Below are 24607 nucleotides of genomic sequence, written 5' to 3'. Positions count from 1 at the left end.
TGTTTAGATTTAAGGTCCAAGCTTCAGATTGAACAACATCAGTTTCAAACAATGTACAATTCTACCATATCTTCCCTAAAGATTTCCTTACAACTATATCATTAATTAGCCCTTTCTCATTGCACTGTAATAGATCTAAAATAGCCCATTCTCAAGTTGTTCCTTAACATACTGTACTGGAAAACCACCTTGAATCTATTTAAGGAATTCATCCTCCACAGCATTAGTGCTGATTAGGTTTCTCAGTCTATGTGTAGAGGTGGCACGGTAGCACAGTGGTTAGCACTGTTGATTCACAGCTCTAGTGTCCCAGGTTCGATTCCCGGCTTGAGTCACTGTCTGTGCGCAGTCTCCACATTCTCCCTGTGTCTGCGTGGGTTTCCTCCGGTTTCCTCCCACAAGTCCCGAAAGACGAGCTGTTAGGTGAATTGCACATTCTGAATTCTCCCTCACTGTACCCGAACAGGCACCAGAATGTGGCGACTAGGAGATTTTCAGAGTAACTTCATTGCAATGTTCATGTCAGCCTAATTGTGACACTAATAAAGATTATTATTATGGTTGAAGACCCCAGGCTAACAGTGGTTAGCCCTGCTGCATCACGGCGCTGAGGACCCATGATCGATCCTGGGCCCAGGTCACTGTCCGTGTGGAGTTTGCAAATTCTTCTTACATCTGCCTGGGTCTCACCCCCACAACCCAAAAATATGCAGGGTAGGTGGATTGGTCAGGCTAAAGTGCCCCTTAATTATAAAAAAATAATTGGGTACTCTAAAATTATTTTTAAAAATAAAACAACAAAAATAACATTGAAGACACCAAGATTACTATGTTTCCCTAGTAACATAATTTCCTGATTTATACTGTGCCTTGTATTATTTGCTGGCCCATAAATAACTCCCATCAATGTGTGCTGCCCCATGCAGTTTCTTAGCTCCACCCAAACTGATCTAATATCCTCCCTCACTAATGTGTTGATCTCATCCTTTATTAACAGCCCTAACCCACCCCTTTGTCCTTTGTGCTGGCCATCCTACAAACATTCAGTTTCCAGAGTTGGTCACCCTGCATCCAGGACTCCATAAAGGTAATTAGATCATAGATCATAGAATTTACAGTGCAGAAGGAGGCCATTTGGCCCATCGGGTCTGCACCGGCTCTTGGAAAGAGCACCCTACCCAAGCCCACACTTCCACCCTATCCCGGTAAACTAGTAACCCTACCGAACCTCAGGGCAATTTAGCATGGCCAATCAACCTAACCTGTACATCTTTCGACTGTGGGAGGAAACCGGAGCACCCGGAAGAAAAACACGCACACAGGGGGAGAAAGAGCAGACTGCTCATAGACAGTGACCCAAGCCGGGAATCGAACCTGGGACACTAGAACTGTGATGCAACTGTGCTAACCACTCTGCTACCGTGCTGCCCTCTTTACTCCCATTTTTGCTGCCAATTCATCTACCTTGTTGCAAATGCTGTGTGCATTCAGATAGAATCCTGTCTTTTTATTATCTTTACAATCTTTAGGCTTATCTGCTGGTGCACTCTGAACTCTCAACCCTTTCTGCCCCATACAGATTATCAATTTCTTTATCGCTACCTTGTTCTCCTCTCTTGTCTTCTCTCACTCACACCTTTCCTCACTTGATTCCTTGCCCCACTATTAAGTTGAAAGCCCTCTCTACCACCATAGTTGTACCACTTTCCCAAACACTGGTCGCAACACTGTTCAGGTGAAGACTGTCCCAATAGTACACTCCCACTTTCCCCAGTACTGGTGCCAGTGCCCATCAACTGAAACCCATTTCTCACATACCAACCTTTGAGCCAATTTAAATCTCTAATCTGTTTTACCATATTCTAATTTGTTTGTGGCTCGATTATTAACTTTAAAGTTCTGCTTTTTCATTTTGTCCTGAGATGATAATAATAATCTTTATTGTCACAAGTAGGCTTACATTAACACTGCAATGAAGTTACTGTGAAAATCCCCTAGTCGCCACACTCCGCCACACAGAGGGAGAATTCAAAATGTCCAATTCACCTAACAGTACGTCTTTCAGGACTTGTGGGAGGAAACCAGAGCACCCGGGGGAAACCCACGCAGACACGGGGAGAACGTGCAGACTCTTCACAGACGTTGACCCATGCCGGGAATCGAACTTGGGACCCTGGCGCTGTGAAGCAACAGTGCTAGCCACTGTTACTGTGAAGCTACCGTGCCGCCCCTATACTCATACACCTTCAGCGGAACCTCCTCCACAGCCCTATTTATGTCATTGGTACCTAAATGGAGAACCACTGGATCCTTTTCCTCCCACTGCAGGTTCCTCTCCAGCCCCAAGCAGATGTCCCAGACCCTGGCACCAGGCAGGCATCACAGCCATCTCGACACAGGTTCTTGACTATCGTCTACTGCCACGACATTCCCAGTAACCCTCACACGCTTGAATGGCTTCCTGTACCACGGTCAGTTTGTTCACCCACCCTTCCACCCCATCTTTCGGCCAAAGAGACTGCAAGAATCTCAAATCAATTGGACAATTGCAAGGGCTGAGGCTCCTCTACCTGCACAATTCAGATACCTGTCTCACTCGCACCCTCCTCTCTCTGACCATAGATCAAATCAGAGGACCCTAAGCTAAGAGTTATGATCTCCTTCTGGAACAAAGTGTGCAGGTAACTTGGATTACACAGATATCTACAAAAGTCCCACATTCTGCAGTTCCAACACATCAACTGTTGTGATATATTCACAGTGTCTAATTAATTATTTTGCTGATTAAATTTTAATTAGCGTATCCAGTCCTCCCTGTTTATATTCTTATTATTTCAATAAATGAAGGTAAATGAGAAGATCATCGCTGATTTAATTTTGTCTATTACGTTCCTGTCTAACCCCAATAGTCAAACACGATTTCCCCTTAACAAAACCTCTGCCTGGTTGCATTAAGATTTTCTAAGTGCCTTGCTATAACATCCTTAATAACAGATTCAATCTTTTTCCCTAAAACAGATGTTAGACTAAATGATCTGCAGTTTCCTGCTTTCTATCTCAATTGCAATCTCACTGCTTACGTACGGAAAGAATCTTTAGCCCTGTGACCCTTCTCTTAACTCAATGACTGTATTCATTCCAATGGACTTCAGTCACAACCCCTCAGAATTTCAATATTGCCATCACCCTCTTCCAGAACATCGGTGCTTCTTCAGTGGACCTGGCTTCAGGGGAGGTGGTGGCTTCACGGGGGGGGGGGGGGGACCCGAGTTTGAAACGGACCATGGCAGATGGTGAAATTTGAATCTGGAAAAATCTGGAGTAAAAGTCTAATGATGACCATGAAAACATTGACGATTGTCGTAAAAACCCATCTGGTTCACGAATGTCCTTTGGGGAAGGAAATCAGCCGTCCTTACCCAGTCTGGCCTACGTGTGACTCCAGACCCACATCACTGTGGTCGATTCTAAAAATACCTCAGAAATGGCCTAACAAGCAACTCAGTTCAAGGGCAATTAGGGGTGGACAATAATTGGTGTCCCAGCCAGCAACACCCACATTCCATGAATGAATTAAAAAAACAACCCCCCCCCTCCAAAACAAGTCCAATTTCAACAATAATAATACATTATTGTCACAAGTAGGCTTCAATACAGGGGCTGGTTTAGCACAGGGCTAAATTGCTGGCTTTGAATGCAGACCAAGGCAGGCCAGCAGCACGGTTCAATTCCCGTACCAGCCTCCCCGAACAGGCGCCGGAATGTGGCGACTAGGGGTTTTTCACAGTAACTTCATTTGAAGCCGACTTGTGACAATAAGCGATTTTCATTTCATTTTAATGACGTTACTGTGAAAAGCCCCTAGTCGCCACATTCCGGCGCCTGTTCGGGGAGGCCGGGACAGGAACTGAACCCATGCTGCTGGTCTTGTTCTGCATTAGAAGCCAGCTATTTAGCCCACTGTGCTAAACCAGTCCCATCTTTTGCTCTCACTCTAAATAAATCCTGGGGCATTTCCTATATTCCTCCTTTATGTCCAGACACTGCTTCTGAGTAAGCTACATCCAAACATCTGAACATTTAATCCAATGCATTCTCTGGACCCCTGGATGCATCTTCAGACCCGCCTCACAGCTCATAGTCAGTTCCACGCAAACGGCAATACAAATATTCCCTGCCCTTCCCCATACCTGCTCCTGTGCCTTTTGGGATAGTTCCCGAAGGTATGAGCCCAAATAGGCTCCGATTCCAACCAGCACTGGCATTACCACACACATCAGATTAGTTAGCTTTGGCGAAACAAAGTAAAGAGACACCAGGCAGCCGATTGTCTGTGTTGCACTCCTCAGGCCCTAGAGTTCAAATCAGACAGAAGCAAGACAGTTAAAACACCAAGTAGGAACCAATTAAAACCCTCTCCCCACTGTCCAATCAAATATTTACATGACAATTACACCAAGATGCACTGTCCCCAACAAACACACCGAGGGCAGGTACAGCATAGGGTCAGATACAGAGTAAAGCTCCCTCTACACTGTCCCCATCAAACACTCCCAGGATAGCTACAGCACAGGGTAAGATACAGAGTAAAGCTCCCTCTACACTGTCCCCATCAAACACTCCCAGGGCAGAACCAGCACGGGGTTTGATACAGAGTAAAGCTCCCTCTACACTGTCCCCATCAAACACTCCCAGGACAGGTACAGCACGGGGTTAGATACAGAGTAAAGCTCCCTCTACACTGTCCCCATCAAACACTCCCAGGACAGGTACAGCACGGAGTTAGATACAGAGTAAAGCTCCCTCTACACTGTCCCCATCAAACACTCCCAGGGCAGGTACAGCACGGGGTTAGATACAGAGTAAAGCTCCCTCTACACTGTCCCCATCAAACACTCCCAGGACAGGTACAGCATAGGGTCAGATACAGAGTAAAGCTCCCTCTACACTGTCCCCATCAAACACTCCCAGGATAGCTACAGCACAGGGTAAGATACAGAGTAAAGCTCCCTCTACACTGTCCCCATCAAACACTCCCAGGGCAGAACCAGCACGGGGTTAGATACAGAGTAAAGCTCCCTCTACACTGTCCCCATCAAACACTCCCAGGACAGGTACAGCACGGGGTTAGATACAGAGTAAAGCTCCCTCTACACTGTCCCCATCAAACACTCCCAGGACAGGTACAGCACGGAGTTAGATACAGAGTAAAGCTCCCTCTACACTGTCCCCATCAAACACTCCCAGGGCAGGTACAGCACGGGGTTAGATACAGAGTAAAGCTCCCTCTACACTGTCCCCATCAAACACTCCCAGGACAGGTACAGCATAGGGTCAGATACAGAGTAAAGCTCCCTCTACACTGTCCCCATCAAACACTCCCAGGATAGCTACAGCACAGGGTAAGATACAGAGTAAAGCTCCCTCTACACTGTCCCCATCAAACACTCCCAGGGCAGAACCAGCACGGGGTTAGATACAGAGTAAAGCTCCCTCTACACTGTCCCCATCAAACACTCCCAGGACAGGTACAGCACGGGGTTAGATACAGAGTAAAGCTCCCTCTACACTGTCCCCATCAAACACTCCCAGGACAGGTACAGCACGGAGTTAGATACAGAGTAAAGCTCCCTCTACACTGTCCCCATCAAACACTCCCAGGGCAGGTACAGCACGGGGTTAGATACAGAGTAAAGCTCCCTCTACACTGTCCCCATCAAACACTCCCAGGACAGGTACAGCACGGGGTTAGATACAGAGTAAAGCTCCCTCTACACTGTCCCCATCAAACACTCCCAGGACAGGAACAGCACAGGGTTAGATACAGAGTAAAGCTCCCTCTACACTGTCCCCATCAAACACTCCCAGGACAGGTACAGCATGGGGTTAGATACAGAGTAAAGCTCCCTCTACACTGTCCCCATTGAACACTCCCAGGGCAGGGACAGCACGGGTTAGATACAGAGTAACGCTCCCTCTATACTGTCCCCATCAAACACTCCCAGGGCAGGTACAGCACAGGTTAGATACAGAGTAAAGCTCCCTCTACACTGTCCCCATCAAACACTCCCAGGGCAGGTACAGCACGGGTTAGATACAGAGTAAAGCTCCCTCTATACTGTCCCCATCAAACACTCCCAGGACAGGTACAGCACGGGGTTAGATACAGAGTAAAGCTCCCTCTACACTGTCCCCATCAAACACTCCCAGGAGAGGTACAGCACGGGGTTAGATACAGAGTAAAGCTGCCTCTACACTGTCCCCATCAAACACTCCCAGGACAGGTACAGCACGGGATTAGATACAGAGTAAAGCTCCCTCTACACTGTCCCCATCAAACACTCCCAGGACAGGTACAGCACGGGGTTAGATACAGAGTAAAGCTCCCTCTACACTGTCCCCATCAAACACTCCCTGGACAGGTACAGCATGGGTTAGATACAGAGTAAAGCTCCCTCTACACTGTCCCCATTGAACATTCCCAGGACAAGTACAGCACCGGGTTAGATACAGAGTAAAGATCCCTCTACACTGTCCCCATTGAACACTCCCAGGACAGGTACAGCACATGTTAGATACACAGTAATGCTCCCTCTCCACTTTCCCCATCAAACACTCCCAGGACAGGTACAGCCCGGGGTTAGATACAGAGTAAAGCTCCCTCTACACTGTCCCCATCAAACACACCCAGGACAGGTACAGCAAGGGGTTAGATACAGAGTAAAGCTCCCTCGACACTGTCCCCATCAAACACACCCAGGACAGGTTCAGCATGGGCTTAGATACAGAGTAAAGCTCCCTCTACACTGTCCCCATCAATGGGCGTCAGTGTAGAGGGAGTCAGTGATGGGGTCAGTGTAGAGGGAGCTTTACTCTGTATCAGGGGCAGCAGGGTAGCATGGTGGTTAGCATAAATGCTTCACAGCTCCAGGGTCCCAGGTTCGATTCCCGGCTGGGTCACTGTCTGTGTGGAGTCTGCACGTCCTCCCCCTGTGTGCGTGGGTTTCCTCCGGGTGCTCCGGTTTCCTCCCACAGTCCAAAGATGTGCGGGTTAGGTGGATTGGCCATGCTAAATTGCCCGTAGTGTCCTAATAAAAAGTAAGGTGAAGGGGGGGGTTGTTGGGTTACGGGTACGGGGTGGATGCGTGGGTTTGAGTGGGGTGATCATGGCTCGGCACAACATTGAGGGCCGAAGGACCTGTTCTGTGCTGTACTGTTCTATGTCTATGTTCTAAACACTCCCAGGACGGGTACAGCATGGGCTCAGATACAGAGTAAAGCTCCCTCTGCACTGTCCCCATTGAACACTCCCAGGACAGGTACAGCACAGGGTTAGATACAGAGTAAAGCTCCCTCTACACTGTCCCCATCAAACACTCCCAGGACAGGTACAGCACGGGCTTAGATACAGAGTAAAGCTCCCTCTACACTGTCCCCATTGAACACTCCCAGGGCAGGTACAGCATCACTCCCTCAGTACTGACCCTCTGACAGTGCAGCACTCCCTCAGTACTGACCCTCTGACAGTGCAGCACTCCCTCAGTACTGACCCTCTGACAGTGCGTCACTCCCTCGTACTGACCCTCTGACAGTGCGGCGCTCCCTCAGTACTGACCCTCTGAGAGTGCAGCACTCCCTCAGTGCTGACTCTCTGAAAGTGCTGCACTCCCTCAGTACTGACCCTCTGACAGTGCAGCACTCCCTCAGTACTGACCCTCTGACAGTGCAGCCACTCCCTCAGTACTGACCCTCTGACAGTGCAGCACTCCCTCAGTACTGACCCTCTGACAGTGCGGCACTCCCTCAGTACTGACCCTCTGACAGTGCAGCCACTCCCTCAGTACTGACCCTCTGACAGTGCAGCACTCCCTCAGTGCTCCCTCGTTTTAAACACTGCATTGGGAATGCCAGCCAAGATTATGGGGTCAGGACCCTGGATGGTGATCTCAAACCCATGGCCTTGTGAAGTCAGTGACGAGGTTAGTCAGGGTTGAATACTGGAAAAGACAGTTAATGAGGAGGAAGTGAAGATGTGGGAGTTTTAAAAAACTTTTTGTTTTTAAGTCCTATACAAGGTTCCCATTATGCTCACCTGAGACACTACCAGCTTGAAAGAGGATTTGAATTCCTGGATGTCGTTTGTTAAGCGGCTCACCAGATGGCCTGTCCGAGTGGCATCGAAAAAGGCCACGTCCTGCCTGTCACAACAACAGAGAAAGATACAGGGCTTCAACTGAAGCAATTCTTCAAATAAATTAATTCATTGAGCCATTGACAGTCACAGCACAGAATATCCACACCACTTCCAGTTCCAGAATTGGCAGGGCTACACCACTCCCAGTTCCAGAGTTGGCAGGGCTACATCACTCCCAGTTCCAGAGTTGGCAGGGCTACACCACCCCCCGTTCTAGAGTTGGCAGGGCTACACCACTCCCCATTCCAGAGTTGGCAGGGTTACACCACTCCCCTTTCCAGCGTTGGCAGGGCTACACCACTCCCCGTTCCAGAGTTGGCAGGGTTACACCACTCCCCGTTCCAGCGTTGGCAGGGCTACACCACTCTCCATTCCAGAGTTGGCAGGGCTACACCACTCCCCGTTCCAGCGTTGGCAGGGCTACACCACTCTCCATTCCAGAGTTGGCAGGGCTACACCACTCCCCTTTCCAGCATTGGCAGGGTTACACCACTCCCCGTTCCAGCGTTGGCAGGGCTACACCACTCTCCATTCCAGAGTTGGCAGGGCTACACCACTCCCCGTTCCAGCGTTGGCAGGGCTACACCACTCTCCATTCCAGAGTTGGCAGGGCTACACCACTCCCCGTTCCAGCGTTGGCAGGGCTACACCACTCTCCATTCCAGAGTTGGCAGGGCTACACCACTCCCCTTTCCAGAGTTGGCAGGGCTACACCACTCCCCTTTCCAGAGTTGGCAGGGCTACAGCACTCCCCGTTCCAGAGTTGGCAGGGCTACACCACTCCCCTTTCCAGAGTTGGCAGGGCTACAGCACTCCCCGTTCCAGAGTTGGCAGGGCTACACCACTCCCCGTTCCAGCGTTGGCAGGGCTACACCACTCTCCATTCCAGAGTTGGCAGGGCTACACCACTCCCCTTTCCAGAGTTGGCAGGGCTACACCACTCCCCTTTCCAGAGTTGGCAGGGCTACACCACTCCCCTTTCCAGAGTTGGCAGGGCTACAGCACTCCCCGTTCCAGAGTTGGCAGGGCTACACCACTCCCCGTTCCGGGGAATAAATATTCTAAATATTGGAACAATTTAAGGGTTAAAAGCCCGGGGTTACAGTGTGTTTGACTGCAGTGGTCATGGTTTTAAAAAGTGGGGCGGCACAGCGGTGTGGCAGTAGTTAGCACCGCTGCCTCACGGCTCTGAAGACCCAGGTTCAATCCCGGCCCCGGGTCACTGTCCGTGTGGAGTTTGCACATTCTCCCCATCTCTGCATGGGTCTCACCCCCCGCAACCTAAAGATGTGCAGGGTAGGTGGATTGGCCACGCTAAATTTCTCCCTAATTTAAAAAAAATGTTGTTAGAAAGGGTTTTGTTTTGCTTGTAGGAAACAGCAGGTGAAATTGACCAGCGGGATGTGGTTTGACAGGGCAAGTCTCTGGGGGGTTAATGTGTTCTTGCAGCATGCAGAGATAAAATTGCTTTTCAGCTTGGGGAGGTGAGGTGGTTGCTGGGTGGGGCAACTGGAACGAAGAGAGGAAGTTTAGTTTTGGAGAAGCTTTGGGAAAGCAAAGAGGTGAATTCTGATCTGCCTGAAACTGAGCCCCCAATTTCTTTCTATTTGTTCATGGGATGTGGGTGTCGCTGGCTGGGTCAGCATTTATTACCCATCCCGGAGGGCAGTTAACAGTCAACTACATTGCTGTGGATTTGGAGTCACATGTAGGCCAGACCAGGTAAGGACAATACATTTTCTTCTCGAAAGGACATTAGTGAACTAGGTGGGTTTTCGAGACAATGGTTTCATGGTCATCTTCAGGCTTTTAATTCCAGATTTTTTTTAAATTTCATTCAAATTTCACCATCTGCTGTAGCGGGATTCGAACACGGATCCCCAGAGAATGATTCTGGGTCTCTGGATTATAGGTCCAGCGACAATAATAATGCCTCCACATACTCTCTCACAGTAGAATAGTTATAAAAGAGTAATACTATTTAAAGCAGAGCAGCCTTGTCTAGGGATATGGCAGAAGCTGAAACACCAGTTAAACCAGCTTTTTGAATATATTCAGCCAGAGTCTGAAGGTGTTCTAACCAGAGCCAAATCGGTTTTATAAAGCAAATCGTACTATATGGCATACTAATTTTAAGCTGAATCGAGAGCTGTATGTTTCTTTTCTTGTTGTTTAATGGGAAATTGAGTAGTAGTGTTAAGGGGTAAGCTGTTCTTTTCGGGTGTGAAATTAAGCACTTTAACATTGTATTCATAATAAAGTCTTGTTTTAGAAATACCAAAGCCCTATTTTTTCATGCAATCACTCCGAGAGTGATCATTCTTTCCACATAGTCTTAAAATAAACAAAATATTGGGGTTTCGGTCCAGTATCTTAGCCACTGTTGGGGTCTGGTTTGGGATTGCAATACAATTGGGGGCTCGTCCGGGATCTTAAGCATAATTCTTTGTTTGGGGTTGTTGAAATTAAAGACAGTGAGTGCGTGTGGAATGATTGCATTCTTTCAGGGTTTGAAATTTAAATAGGGAGTGACTGGAGATGGCTCTTGCAGTTGCAAAAGTTTTCCTGGGTGTGGAAGCGATTACTGAAGATGGTTTACAAAGGGAAACTAAAGTAAAACATTTGGGTTTGCCAGGGAAGCTGAGTGAACATTATCAAAAGGGGTGAGGAAGGTGGAGATAATACAAGCCATAGCTCAATATTTCAATTTGCCAGAGACACAGCCTGAATCATTAGAATTAGCTAGAATTCAATTCCAAGTTAAACAATTAGAAATGCAGGAAAAAGATGAACAGAAAGAAATAGAACTGAAGAAATTCGCAGGGAGAGAAAAGAGAGACTGGCAATAGCAAAAGAAATTAAAAGGATGGGGCTTTTAGAAAAGGATTTGGAAAGGAGGAAACTTGAGGTAGAAATAGAAAAATTAGCAAAGAAAGTGATAACGAAAGAGAGGGAGAATTTGATCTTCAGAAACTGGCACTCAAGGGAGAACATCAATCTAAAAGGTTGGAGTTAAATGTAAAAGCTGAGGAAAGTCTAAAGGAAGAATAAATTCTTACTCGTCAAAAGCTTTGTAGGGATTTGTTTAAAAATATTCAAGCAATGGCAAGATTTGATGAGAAAGATGTGGAAGTATTTTTCATTTCATTTGATAAAGTGGATAGACAATTGAATTGCCCAAAGACCATGTGGGTAGTGTTGGTTCAAACAAAGTTGGTAGGTAGAGCCAGTGAAGTGTTTGCATCACTCTCAGATGAGGTATCTAGGGATTATAATGAGGTGAGGCAAACCATGTTAAGTGCACATAAACTAGTGCTAGAAACCTACAAACAAAAGTTTCAAAATCTAAGGAAAGAACTAGGTTAGACATTTAGAATTTGAAAGAATTAAACAAAATAATTTTGATAGGTGGATTAGATTATTTAAAATAGACCAAATGTATGACGCTCTTATGAAGTAATTGTTTTGGAGGAATTCAAGGGTTCACTTCCCACAGCAGTGAGAACTCATGTGGAAGGGCAAATTGCTAGACTGGCAGAAGAAATGGCAGATAATTTTGAATTGGTTCATAAAACAAAGTTTGGTTTTCAACATCAATTTCAATCTGTGAAGGATAGAAACTGGGGAAATGAGAAATTCACAGGTGGTCAAACGCAAAGGAGGTTTATAATAACAATCTTTATTATTGTCACAAGTAGGCTTGCATTAACACTGCAATGAAGTTACTGTGAAAATCCCCTAGTCTCCACATTCCGGCGCCTGTTCGGTTACACAGAGGGAGAATTCAGAATGTCCAAATTACCTAACAGCATGTCTTTCGGGACTTGTGGGAGGAAACCGGAACACACAGAGGAAACCCACACAGACACGGGGAGAATGTGCGGACTCCAAACAGACAGTGACCAAACTGGGAATCGAATCTGGAACCCTGGCACTGTGAAGCCATAGTACTAACCACTATGCTACTGTGCTGCCCATTGTTGGTGATGTTAAGTTGGTGATGTTGACAGTGTGCCTCATAGTAAAAAGAAAACTTATGACAGTGGAAGAGAGATAAGAAAACTTAAATGTGTTCATTGTAATAAAGATGGGTATGTGAAGACGCAGTGCTGGTGGCTTAAAAAAGTACGAGAAAGACACTCAGTAAAACAGAATAATCAAGTGAGGTTTATCAGAGTGGGAGGAAAATCCATTATCCCAGTGGAAGAGGTGTAACAGAGTGTACAGCCTGTTCAGAGGTTGGCGGATAAGCGAAAAAAACCAAAATAAGATCATAAAGAATTGGTACAGCACATGGCACAGAGGTTAGCACTGCTGCCTCACAGCACCCAGGACCTGGATTCGATCCTGGCCCCGGGTCACTGTCTGTCTGGGATTTGCACATTCTCCCCATGTCTGCGTGGGTCTTCCCCCACTACCCAAAAAGATGTGCAGGGAAGGTGGATTGGCCACGCTAAATTGTCCTTTAATTGGAAAAATAAGTTGGGTAATCTAAATTTTAAAAAGAATTGGCACAAGACAGGAGGCCATTTGGCCGATTCTGCCTGCACCAAGCTCATCGAATGAGTAAATGACCAGAGTCCCATTCTCCTTCCTTCTCCCCGTAATCACTTGAGGCCTGTTGAAATCACTTGAGGCCTGTTGAATCACTTGAGGCCTGTTGAATCACTTGAGGCCTGTTGAAATCACTTGAGGCCTGTTGAGGGGCACATTGTATTCTTCTCTTTGAAGTTAAGGTAATTTTTTGAGTCATCGGTTAGCTGAGGTCTGTATAAAAGACAGAAAGACTGCGCACAAAGTAAGCAAGCACTTTCCAGGAGACTCATCCGGAGTGAGACTCGTACAGAGTGGAGGATTGAAATTTGGTAATTTGGTGCAGTGAGGTAATTCAGTGCAGAGTGTGAGGAGGTGCTTTTTTACCCTGGTAAGTGACTGGTAAGTAGTCTCTCTTTTTCTTTTCATTGTCTAATTTATTTATTTTTATTTTGAAATTGTAGTTGTTTAAGTTTACCAAGGGTTTAAGACATGGCAGGAGATCCCAGACCCGTGTCATGCTCCTCGTGTGCGATGTGGGAGCTCAGGGACACGTCCACTGTCCCTGGCTCCTTCACGTGCAAGAAGTGTGTTCAGTTGCAGCTCTTGTTAGACCACTTGACGGCTCTGGAGCTGCGGATGGACTCACTTTGGAGCATCCGCGATGCTGAGGAGGTCGTGGATAGCACGTTTAGCGAGTTGGTCACACCGCAGGTGAAGGTTACTGAGGGAGATAGAAAATGGGTGACCAAAAGAAAGAGCAAGAGTAGGAAGGCAGTGCAGGTGTCCCCTGCGGTCATCTCCCTGCAAAACAGATATACCGCTTTGGATACTGTTGAGGGAGATGGCTCACCAGGGGAAGGCAGCAGCAGCCAGGTTCATGGCACCGTGGCTGGCTCTGCTGCACAGCAGGGCAGGAAGAAAAATGGCAGGGCTATAGTGATAGGGGACTCGATCGTAAGGGGAATAGACAGGCGGTTCTGTGGACGCAATCGAGACTCCAGGGTGGTATGTTGCCTCCCTGGTGCAAGGGTCAAGGATGTCTCGGAGCGGCTGCAGGACATTCTAGGGGGGGAGGGTGAACAGCCAGCTGTCGTGGTGCACATAGGCACCAACGATATAGGTAAAAAACGGGATGAGGTCCTACAAGCGGAATTCAGGGAGTTAGGAGTTAAACTAAAAAGTAGGACCTCAAAGGTAATAATCTCAGGATTGCTACCAGTGCCACGAGCTAGTCAGAGTAGGAATGTCAGGATAGATAGGATGAATGCGTGGCTCGAGAGATGGTGCAAGAGGGAGGGATTCAAATTCCTGGGGCATTGGGACCGGTTCTGGGGGAGGTGGGACCAGTACAAACCGGACGGTCTGCACTTGGGCAGGACTGGAACCGATGTCCTAGGGGGGGTGTTTTCTAGAGCTGTTGGGGAGGGTTTAAACTAATGTGGCAGGGGGATGGGAACCAATGCTGGAAGTTGGAAGGTAGTAAAACAGGGACAGAAACAAAAGGAAGTAAGGGGAAAAGTGCAAGGCAGAGAAGACATAGTCAGAAATCCATAAGGGCGACAGTACAAGGTACAGTGACTGAGGGGAGCACAGTGAATAGGCCCAGTAATAACAAAAGGAATAAAACTGGAGATGTTAAGATTCAAAACAGAGGTAAAAAAACCAACATAAGTGTACTTTACCTGAATGCTCGTAGTATTCGGAATAAAGTAAATGAGTTGGTGGCACAAATCATCGTGAAGGACTATGATTTAGTGGCCATTACTGAAACATGGTTAAAGGATGGTCACGACTGGGAGTTAAATATCCGAGGGTATCAAACTATTCGGAAGGACAGAGTGGATGGTAAGGGAGGTGGTGTTGCTCTGTTATTTAAGGATGACATCCGGGCAATAGTAAGGGATGACATCGGTGCTATGGAGGATAAGGTTGAATCCATTTGGGTGGAAATCAGGAATAGTAAGGCGAAAAAGTCACTGATAGGAGTAGTCTATCGGCCACCAAATAGTAACGAGATGGTGGGGCAGGCAATAAACAAAGAAATAACTGATGCATGTAGAAATGGTACAGCAGTTATCATGGGGGATTTTAATCTACATGTCGATTGGTTTAACCAGGTCGGTCAAGGCAACCGTGAGGAGGAGTTTATAGAATGTATCCGCGATAGTTTCCTAGAACAGTATGTAATGGAACCTACGAGGGAACAAGCGGTCCTAGATCTTGTCCTGTGTAATGAGACAGGATTGATTCATGATCTCATAGTTAGGGATCCTCTCGGAAGGAGCGATCACAATATGGTGGAATTTAAAATACAGATGGAGAGTGAGAAAGTAAAATCAAATACTAGTGTTTTGTGTTTAAACAAAGGAGATTACAAGGGGATGAGAGAAGAACTAGCTAAGGTAGACTGGGAGCTAAGACTTTATGGTGGAACAGTTGAGGAACAGTGGAGAACCTTCCAAGCGATTTTTCACAGTGCTCAGCAAAGGTTTATAACAACAAAAAGGAAGGACGGAAGAAAGAGGGAAAATCGACCGTGGATATCTAAGGAAATAAGGGAGAGTATCAAATTGAAGGAAAAAGCATATAAAGTGGCAAAGATTTCTGGGAGATTAGAGGACTGGGAAATCTTTAGGGGGCAACAGAAAGCTACTAAAAAAGCTATAAAGAAGAGTAAGATAGAGTATGAGAGTAAACTTGCTCAGAATATAAAAACAGATAGTAAAAGTTTCTACAAATATATAAGACAAAAAAGAGTGGCTAAGGTAAATATTGGTCCTTTAGAGGATGAGAAGGGAGTTTTAATAATGGGAAATGAGGAAATGGCTGAGGAACTGAACAGGTTTTTTGGGTCGGTCTTCACAGTGGAAGACACAAATAACATGCCAGTGACTGATAGAAATGAGGCTATGACAGGTGAGGACCTTGAGACGATTGTTATCACTAAGGAGGGAGTGATGGGCAAGCTAATGGGGCTAAAGGTAGACAAGTCTCCTGGCCCTGTTGGAATGCATCCCAGAGTGCTAAAAGAGATGGCTAGGGAAATTGCAGATGCACTAGTGATAATTTACCGAAATTCACTAGACTCTGGGGTGGTCCCGGTGGATTGGAAATTAGCAAACGTGACGCCACTGTTTAAAAAAGGAGGTAGGCAGAAAGCAGGAAATTATAGGCCAGTGAGTTTAACTTCGGTAATAGGGAAGATGCTGGAATCTATCATCAAGGAAGAAATTGCGAGGCATCTGGATAGAAATTGTCCCATTGGGCAGACGCAGCATGGGTTCGTAAAAGGCAGGTCGTGCCTAACTAATTTAGTGGAATTTTTTGAGGACATTACCAGTGCAGTAGATAACGGGGAGCCGATGGATGTGGTATATCTGGATTTCCAGAAAGCCTTTGACAAGGTGCCACACAAAAGGTTGCTGCATAAGATAAAGATGCATGGCATTAAGGGTAAAGTAGTAGCATGGATAGAGGATTGGTTAATTAATAGAAAGCAAAGAGTTGGGATAAATGGGTGTTTCTCTGGTTGGCAATCAGTAGCTAGTGGTGTCCCTCAGGGATCCGTGTTGGGCCCACAATTGTTCACAATTTACATTGATGATTTGGAGTTGGGGACCAAGGGCAATTTGTCCAAGTTTGCAGATGACACTAAGATGAGTGGTAAAGCGAAAAGTGCAGAGGATACTGGAAGTCTGCAGAGGGATTTGGATAGGTTAAGTGAATGGGCTCGGGTCTGGCAGATGGAATACAATGTTGACAAATGTGAGGTTATCCATTTTGGTAGGAATAACAGCAAACGGGATTATTATTTAAACGATAAAATATTAAAGCATGCCGCTGTTCAGAGAGACTTGGGTGTGCTAGTGCATGAGTCACAGAAGGTTGGTTTACAAGTGCAACAGGTGATTAAGAAGGCAAATGGAATTTTGTCCTTCATTGCTAGAGGGATGGAGTTTAAGACTAGGGAGGTTATGTTGCAATTGTATAAGGTGTTAGTGCGGCCACACCTGGAGTATTGTGTTCAGTTTTGGTCTCCTTACTTGAGAACGGACGTACTGGCGCTGGAGGGTGTGCAGAGGAGATTCACTAGGTTAATCCCAGAGCTGAAGGGGTTGGATTATGAGGAGAGGTTGAGTAGACTGGGACTGTACTCGTTGGAATTTAGAAGGATGAGGGGGGATCTTATAGAAACATTTAAAATTATGAAGGGAATAGATAGGATAGATGCGGGCAGGTTGTTTCCACTGGCGGGTGACAGCAGAACTAGGGGGCATAGCCTCAAAATAAGGGGAAGTAGATTTAGAACTGAGTTTAGGAGGAACCTCTTCACCCAAAGGGTTGTGAATCTATGGAATTCCTTGCCCAGTGAAGCAGTTGAGGCTCCTTCATTACATGTTTTTAAGGTAAAGATAGATAGTTTTTTGAAGAATAAAGGGATTAAGGGTTATGGTGTTCGGGCCGGAAAGTGGAGCTGAGTCCACAAAAGATCAGCCATGATCTCATTGAATGGCGGAGCAGGCTCGAGGGGCCAGATGGCCTACTCCTGCTCCTAGTTCTTATGTTCTTATGTAATCTTTTTTTTTAAATTTAGTGTACCCAATCATTTTTCCAATTAAGGGGCAATTTAGCGTGGCCAATCCACCTAGCTTGCACGTTTTTGGGTTGTGGGAGCGAAACCCACGCAGACACGGGGAGAATGTGCAAACTCCACACGGACAGTGACCCAGAGCCGGGATCGAACCTGGGACCTCAGTGCCGTGAGGCGGTTGTGCTAACCACTAGGCCATCGTGCTGCCCCTCCCCGTAATCTTGCACGTTCTTCCTCTTCAGATAACAATCCAATTTCCTTTTGAATGCCTCAATTGAACCTGCCTCCGCCATACTCTCAGGCCACACATTCCACACCCTAGCCACCCGCTGTGTGAAAGAGTTTTTTTCTCACATCGCTCTTGCTTCTTTTACCAATCACCTTAAACTTGCGCCTTCTCAGTCTCGATCCTTTCATCAGTGGAAAGTTTCTCCCAATGGAATCTGTCCAATCCCCTCGTGACTGTCACTATCCATATGCACAAACATTAGGTCCGGCCAGATGTCACTCAGCCACTTAAACCCGTTCTGCCATTCAGTTAGATCAGGGCTGATCTGGACATCAACTCAATTTACCCAAATTTGTTCCATATGCCTTCACCCTGGATGCTCTTACCCATCAAAAATCCACCAATCTTAGTCTTTTAAACTTCAGCTGTCACCTTTTGCATTTTACAGCTAATGCATTCCCCCTCCACCCATTCACTTCACTGAAAACGTTTTATTAAATCTGCCAATCATGGCTCGCCTTGCAGAAATTTATGGTGACAGTCTTGGATTATTTCAGGGCCGGGTTTAGCACAGGGCTAAAAAGCTGGCTTTTGAAGCAGACCAAGGCAGGCCAGCAGCGCAGGTTCAATTCCCGTACCAGCCTCCCTGAACAGACGCTGGAATGTGGCGACTAGGGGCTTTTCACAGTAACTTCATTTGAAGCCTACTCGTGACAATAAGCGATTTTCATTTCATTTTTTCATTTTGCACATCTTTCACCGATTGAACAGTACAAGCTAGTCTGACAGGGCTCTCACTGGGGTTAGTCAGTGAAATGGTAGACATAAGAACAGAAGGATGCCATTCAGCCCCTTGAGCCCGTTCCACCATGTAATACACAAGAACATAAGAAACAAAAGCAGGCTCCTCAAGCCTGCTCTGTCATTCAATGCCATTATGGCTTATCTTCTTGCTCAATGCCACCCTCCCACCCACTCCAATGTCCTCTGAATTCCTAAAATCTATCCACTCCAGCCTTAAATATATTCAACAGTGGGTCATCCACAACCCACTGCGGTAGAGAATTCCAAAGATTCACAACCCTTTTGAATCAAGAAATATCTACTCATCTGAATTGTAAATGATTGCCCCCTTATCCTGACACTGTGCCCCCCCCCCCCCCCACGTCTTGTAGATTCCCCATCCAGCGGAACCAACCTCTCAGTGCCTACCCTGTCAAGTCCCTGAGAATCTTGTACATTTCAACGAGAAAACCTCTCGTTCATCAAACTCCAGAGAATATTATCCCAATTTACTCAGCCTCTCATCACAGCACAACCCTCTCTCTCTCCCAAGGAAGGAATCTAGTGAGTCTTTGCTGTGCCGTCTCCAATGCAAGTGTGTCCTTCCTTTAATAAATGGAGCAAAATAGCAGTGTTCGCAGTGTGGTCTCACCAAATTGTAGTAAGAAATCTTTATCCTTGTACTCCAACGCTCTTGCCGAAAAGGACAAGATTACCATTCTAAATCTTCCAACACAACATCAATAAATCACTAATCATTGCGTTGTTTATTACCATGATGAAAAGCACTTCTCAGGTGGTAGGAAGTCTGAACTTTAGCAAACCTACTCACTGATTAAATGTTTCCCTAATCACTGTTACTTGTTTCATCCTGTGAAATTCTATTACATTTCTACAGCCCACATCTCTCCATTAGAGCTGAAATCCTGGTCCATAGGGAGACAAGATAACGGAAGGCAAGGCCACTGACAGATCGTAAATCATAGAATTTACAATGCAGAAGGAGGCCATTCGGCCCATCGAGCCTGCACCGGCTCCTGGAAAGAGCACCCTACCCAAGGTCAACACCTCCCCCTATCCCAATAACCCAGTAACCCCACCCAACACTAAGGGCAATTTTGGACACTAAGGGCAATTTAGCATGGCCAATCCACCTAACCTGCACCTCTTTGGACTGTGGAAGGAAACCGGAGCACCCGGAGGAAACCCACGCACACACGGGGAGGAACGTGCAGACTCCGCACAGACTGTGACCCAAGCCGGGAATCGAACCTGGGACCGTGGAGCTGTGAAGCGATTGTGCTAACCACAATGCTACCGTGCTGTTCATTAAACTACAGAGCTCATATTACAATTTAATTTTTAATATTAACATGGGGAATCTTTTCAGAATCTCAGCAAAGACAGACCTCAGCAGGGTGGCAAACAATTCTTTCCTTATGCTGGCAGCAACTCGCTCGCCGACTCTGGACAGGAGAGTGATGTAAAAACAAGTCAGGACACCCTAAGAAACAGAAGACAGAAGTGTTGTTAAATGACAGATCCAAGGCACAATCTCAAACATTTATTGCAGTTCAGAATTTCACACTCAATAAAAGCAGAAATGTTTGGGCAGTGGAGTAACACAGTTTGCATTTTGAACGTCCAGTGTCACAGAATCCTAGATACAGAGTAAAGCTCCCTCTATAATGCTCACATCAAACACTCCCAGGACAGGTACAACACGGGGTTAGATACAGAGTAAAGCTCCCTCCACACTGTCCCCATCAAACACTTCCAGGACAGGTACAGCACAGGGTTAGATACAGAGTAAAGCTCCCTCTACACTGTCCCCATCAAACACTACCAGGACAGGTACAGCACGGGGTTAGATACAGAGTAAAGCTCCCTCTACACTGTCCCCATCAAACACTCCCAGAGCAGGTACAGCACGGGGTTAGATACAGAGTAAAGCTCCCTCTACACTGTCCCCATCAAACTCTCCCAGGACAGGTACAGCACGGGTTTAGATACAGAGTAAAGCTCCCTCTACACTGTCCCCATCAAACACTCCCAGAGCAGGTACAGCACGGGGTTAGATACAGAGTAACGCTCCCTCTACACTGTCCCCATCAAACACTCCCACGACAGGTACAGCATGGGGTTAGATACAGAGTAAAGCTCCCTCTACACTGTCCCCATCAAACACTCCCAGGACAGGTACAGCATGGGGTTAGATACAGAGTAAGGCTCCCTCTACACTGTCCCCATCAAACACTCCCAGGACAGGGACAGCACAGGGTTAGATACAGAGTAAAGCTCCCGCTACACTGTCCCCATCAAACACTCCCATGGCAGCTATTTCAAACAGATTGATCTTTACTCCGTATGTAGATCAAAAAATGGTGCAGAAATTGACAGCTCAGTGCACAGACTCCATGGTGGCTCCTTGGATCTTACCTGCAGCGTGTAGGTAACCAGCAGTTTTACACATGGTGCCTTCATGGCCCTGAAGTAGCAGGCTGGGTTCGTCCGCAGGCACTGGACAACAGCGTTCATCAGGTCTCCCAGGAATAGTGGGATCTGAGTATTCAGTAGTGCTGCGCCACAGGCAAACTGGAATAGTGGAAGGAATAGGAGCATCAGCAACAGATTCTAGATATAGAGGGACAGAGGCACATTGATAAAGAGGAACAGGAGTAGGCCATTTGGCCCTTTGAGTCTGCTCTGCCATTCTATCTGATCAGGGCTGACCTGGTTGTGGTCTAAGCTTTCCTACCATGTCCTGAGCAGCACATGGCTTCACAGCGCCAGGTCCCAGGTTCGGTTCCCAGCTTGGGTGACTGTCTGTACAGAGTCTGCACCTTCTCCCCCTGTGTGTGTGGGTTTCCTCCGGGTGCTCCGGTTTCCTCCCACAAGTCCCAAAAGACATGCTGTTAGGTGAATTGGACATTCTGAATTCTCCCTCTGTGTACCCGAACAGGCGCCGGAGTGTGGCGACTAGGGGATTTTTATCGTAACTTTATTGCAGTGTTAATGTAAGCCTACTTGTGACAATAAAGATTATAAAAAAATATTTAGAAGCCAATATTCCTAAAATGTTCCAATCATCACATGAGTCACCGAATATTTTTAACACTAAGTTAAATAGATTCTTGAGTGACAAGGAAGTCAAAACGTATGTAGGTAGACAGGAAGCAGTTTTTTTTAAAAATAATTTTTATTGGAATTTTTTACAGAAAATATAACAAACAATGAAAAGCAACAATAAAACACCATAATAACTGTAACACCCCCAAGACCGTATCAACGCATGTATCACACCCCCCTCCAACCCAGTAAACAAGAGAACTTAAAAATAAATTAAAATTAAATAAGCAAACATAGTCAACGTCCCACCCCCCCCTTTCTCCCTCCTCTTTCTCCAACCCCCTCTTTCTCCCTCCCCCCCTTTCTCCCCCCCTCTTTCTCCCTCCCCCCCCTCTTTCTCCCTCCCCCCTCTTTCTCTCCCCCCTCTTTCTCTCCCCCCTCTTTCTCTCCCCCTCCTCTTTCTCCCCCCCCCTCTTTCTCCCCCCCCCTCTTTCTCCCCCTCCCTTTCTCTCTCCCCCCTTTCTCTCTCCCCCCCCTCTTTCTCCCCCCCCTCTTTCTCCCCCCCTCTTTCTCCCCCCCTCTTTCTCCCCCCCCCCTTTCTCCCCCCCCTCTTTCTCCCCCCCCTCTTTCTCCCCCCCCTTTCTCTCTCCCCCCCCTTTCTCTCTCCCCCCCCTTTCTCTCTCCCCCCCCCTTTCTCTCTCCCCCCCCTTTCTCTCTCCCCCCCCCCCCCCTTTTCCCCCCCTCCCCCCCGGGTTGCTGCTGCTGCTGACCCAGTACCCTATCGTTGAGCCAGAAAGTCGAGGAAAGGTTGCCACCACCTAAAGAACCCTTGTACCGATCCTCTCAGGGCAAATTTGACCTTCTCTAGCTTAATAAAACCCGCCATGTCATTGATCCAGGTCTCCACGCTTGGGGGCCTCGCATCCTTCCACTGTAGCAAGATCCTCCGCTGGGCTACTAGGGATGCAAAGGCCAGCACACCGGCCTCTTTCGCCTCCTGCACTCCCGGCTCCACCCCAACCCCAAAAATCGCAAGTCCCCAGCCTGGCTTGACCCTGGATCCCACCACCCTCGACACCGTCCTTGCTACCCCCTTCCAGAACTCCTCCAGTGCCGGGCATGCCCAGAACATATGGGCATGGTTCGCTGGACTCCCCGAACACCTGACACACCTGTCTTCGCCCCAAAGAACTTACTCATCCTAGACCCGGCAGGAAGCAGAGTTATACCACAATCCCATCAGCCATGGGGCAGAATTCTCCCATTCTGAGACTGAGTGCAGTGGTAGCTGGTTCCTGCTAACCAGAATAGTGGGGTCTGCACCAGATTCTGCGCCTGGAACCTAATTAATTATGCACAAATGTGTTCCCCTCCCCATCACCTGGTGGGCCGTCAGCTGATTCGGCTGCCCGCCGTTACCTGGCGGGTTCAAAGGTCTTGACCCCCATATTCAAAGACTAGTCCGGCACACACCTGACACACTCTCCGGCCCAGCTGTCTTCATCAGACTGTACAGAATGTCAGCAACCCAGAGGGAAAAGGTCTGTCCTTGATTCAACCACCTTCCTCCCAGGCCCATCGCCAGCAAGGTGCCCAAGCCCCACTTGGACCTTTGCCCAACACATTTGGAATCTTCCTGCATCTTCTTCCAGTAAACAATGTGGCATTCCTTTGACCCTCATATTTAGATGCGCACTTGCAATCCCAAGGCGTCCAAGGCTATGGGCCAAGAGCGGGGAAATGGGATTAGAATAGTTGGTTGGTTGTTTTTAATCAGTGCAGACTCTTATGGGCCGAAGGGCCTTTTCTGTGCTGTCTGACTCCTTGACCCTCCTTCTATGAGTATTTTCCATGGAGGGTTGTCAGGCTCCAGCTTCCTTCCCCTTCGTCTTCCCTCTGCCTTCCGATGTTTGTCATCTTCTACCCCATCCTTGCCCCTCAGCATGCTATGGTGAGCCCTCAACCTTCCCCCAACTTCTTGAACAGCCCTCATTCCACATTGCCACCCATCATTAGGGAAACCCCCCCCCCCCCCCCCCCCCCCCCCCGACACACTCCTCGGCTTCACCTCGCACTGTTGTTACACTGGCTGCATGAGGCACGCAGCACAGTGTTGTCCAGATAGACACTGGTGTGTGACATTGGGGGAGGGGAGGCTGTGCTCCCGTACTCCCCCACCCCAAACACAGGACTGAACCGAGGTGGTGACGTAGGACGGTCCAAGGGCCAGTCCATAAGACCAGTGCAGTGGAGATGTAGGCAGGACCCGGTCTTTCCTGGCAGAATGGAGAACAGTGCATCGGGAGCAGTGCATCGGGAGCAGTGCATCGGAAGCAGTGCATCGGGAGCAGTGCATCGGGAGCAGTGCATCGGGAGCAGTGCATCGGGAGCAGTGCATCGGGAGCAGTGCAGCACTGTGGCAGAAAGTTGTTCCACTCACCCCGAAGTCTCTGCCGAATTCAAGACTGCCTTGCGCACTCCACTCAGTGCCAATCAGGTTTGACGCCAGCATAATTTTCAGCTGGCATGACGCAAGATTGGAAGGCCCGATGGGATGCCAGTGGGCAGCTGTCTTAAGGAGCATTCATGAGATGTAATTGGTGGTTGCGCCAACTGCCAACTGGAAGAGTGACCCGCCATTAACATACCAGTGGGAGAATTGCAACGCGATTTGACGCCAGCGGGATTTCGACTTTCTGCCTCTAGCCAGATTCTTCAAGCCGCCTGCCACCAAACCCATCACGTGCGGCTTGGGAAAGTTCCACCCATGATCTTATTGAAATTACAGGGAGGTCAGGCAGTACAGTGGCACAGTGGGTTAGCCCTGCTACCTCACGGCGCCGAGCTACCAGTTTCAATTCCAGCTCTGGGTCACTGTCCGCGTGGAGTTTGCACATTCGCCCCGTGTCTGCGTGGGTTTCGCTCCCACACCCCAAAGTTGTGGCTGGGGTAGGGGCTGGTTTAGCACAGGGCTAAATCGCTGGCTTTGAAAACAGACCAAGGCAGGCCAGCAGCACGGTTCAATTCCCGTACCAGCCTCCCCAAACAGGCGCCGGAATGTGGCGACTAGGGGCTTTTCACAGTAACTTCATTGAAGCCTACTCGTGACAATAAGTGATTCTCATTTTTTTTCATTTCAGTTGTGCAGGGTAGGTGGATTGGTCACACTAAAATTGCCCCTTGATTGGAAAAAATTAATTGGGTA

At 47.7% G+C, this 24607-nt stretch overlaps 1 protein-coding gene across 1 annotated transcript in view; it reads right to left on the bottom strand.

Moving 5' to 3' along the window:
• LOC119972896 (mitochondrial potassium channel ATP-binding subunit-like) overlaps window positions 1-24607 on the bottom strand; it is a 91023-nt gene that overhangs the window by 51656 nt on the left and 14760 nt on the right. The window contains exons 3-6 of the mRNA XM_038810441.1: window positions 20773-20928; window positions 19743-19837; window positions 8093-8198; window positions 4191-4352 (exon numbers count right to left, since the gene is read on the bottom strand). Coding sequence (XP_038666369.1) covers window positions 4191-4352; window positions 8093-8198; window positions 19743-19837; window positions 20773-20928 — 519 coding nt within the window. The remainder of the gene's footprint in view (window positions 1-4190; window positions 4353-8092; window positions 8199-19742; window positions 19838-20772; window positions 20929-24607) is intronic.

The sequence above is a fragment of the Scyliorhinus canicula genome, chromosome 10 (assembly GCF_902713615.1).
Source record: "Scyliorhinus canicula chromosome 10, sScyCan1.1, whole genome shotgun sequence".
Taxonomy (NCBI): domain Eukaryota; kingdom Metazoa; phylum Chordata; class Chondrichthyes; order Carcharhiniformes; family Scyliorhinidae; genus Scyliorhinus; species Scyliorhinus canicula.
This window is presented reverse-complemented; position numbering and strand designations above follow the sequence as displayed.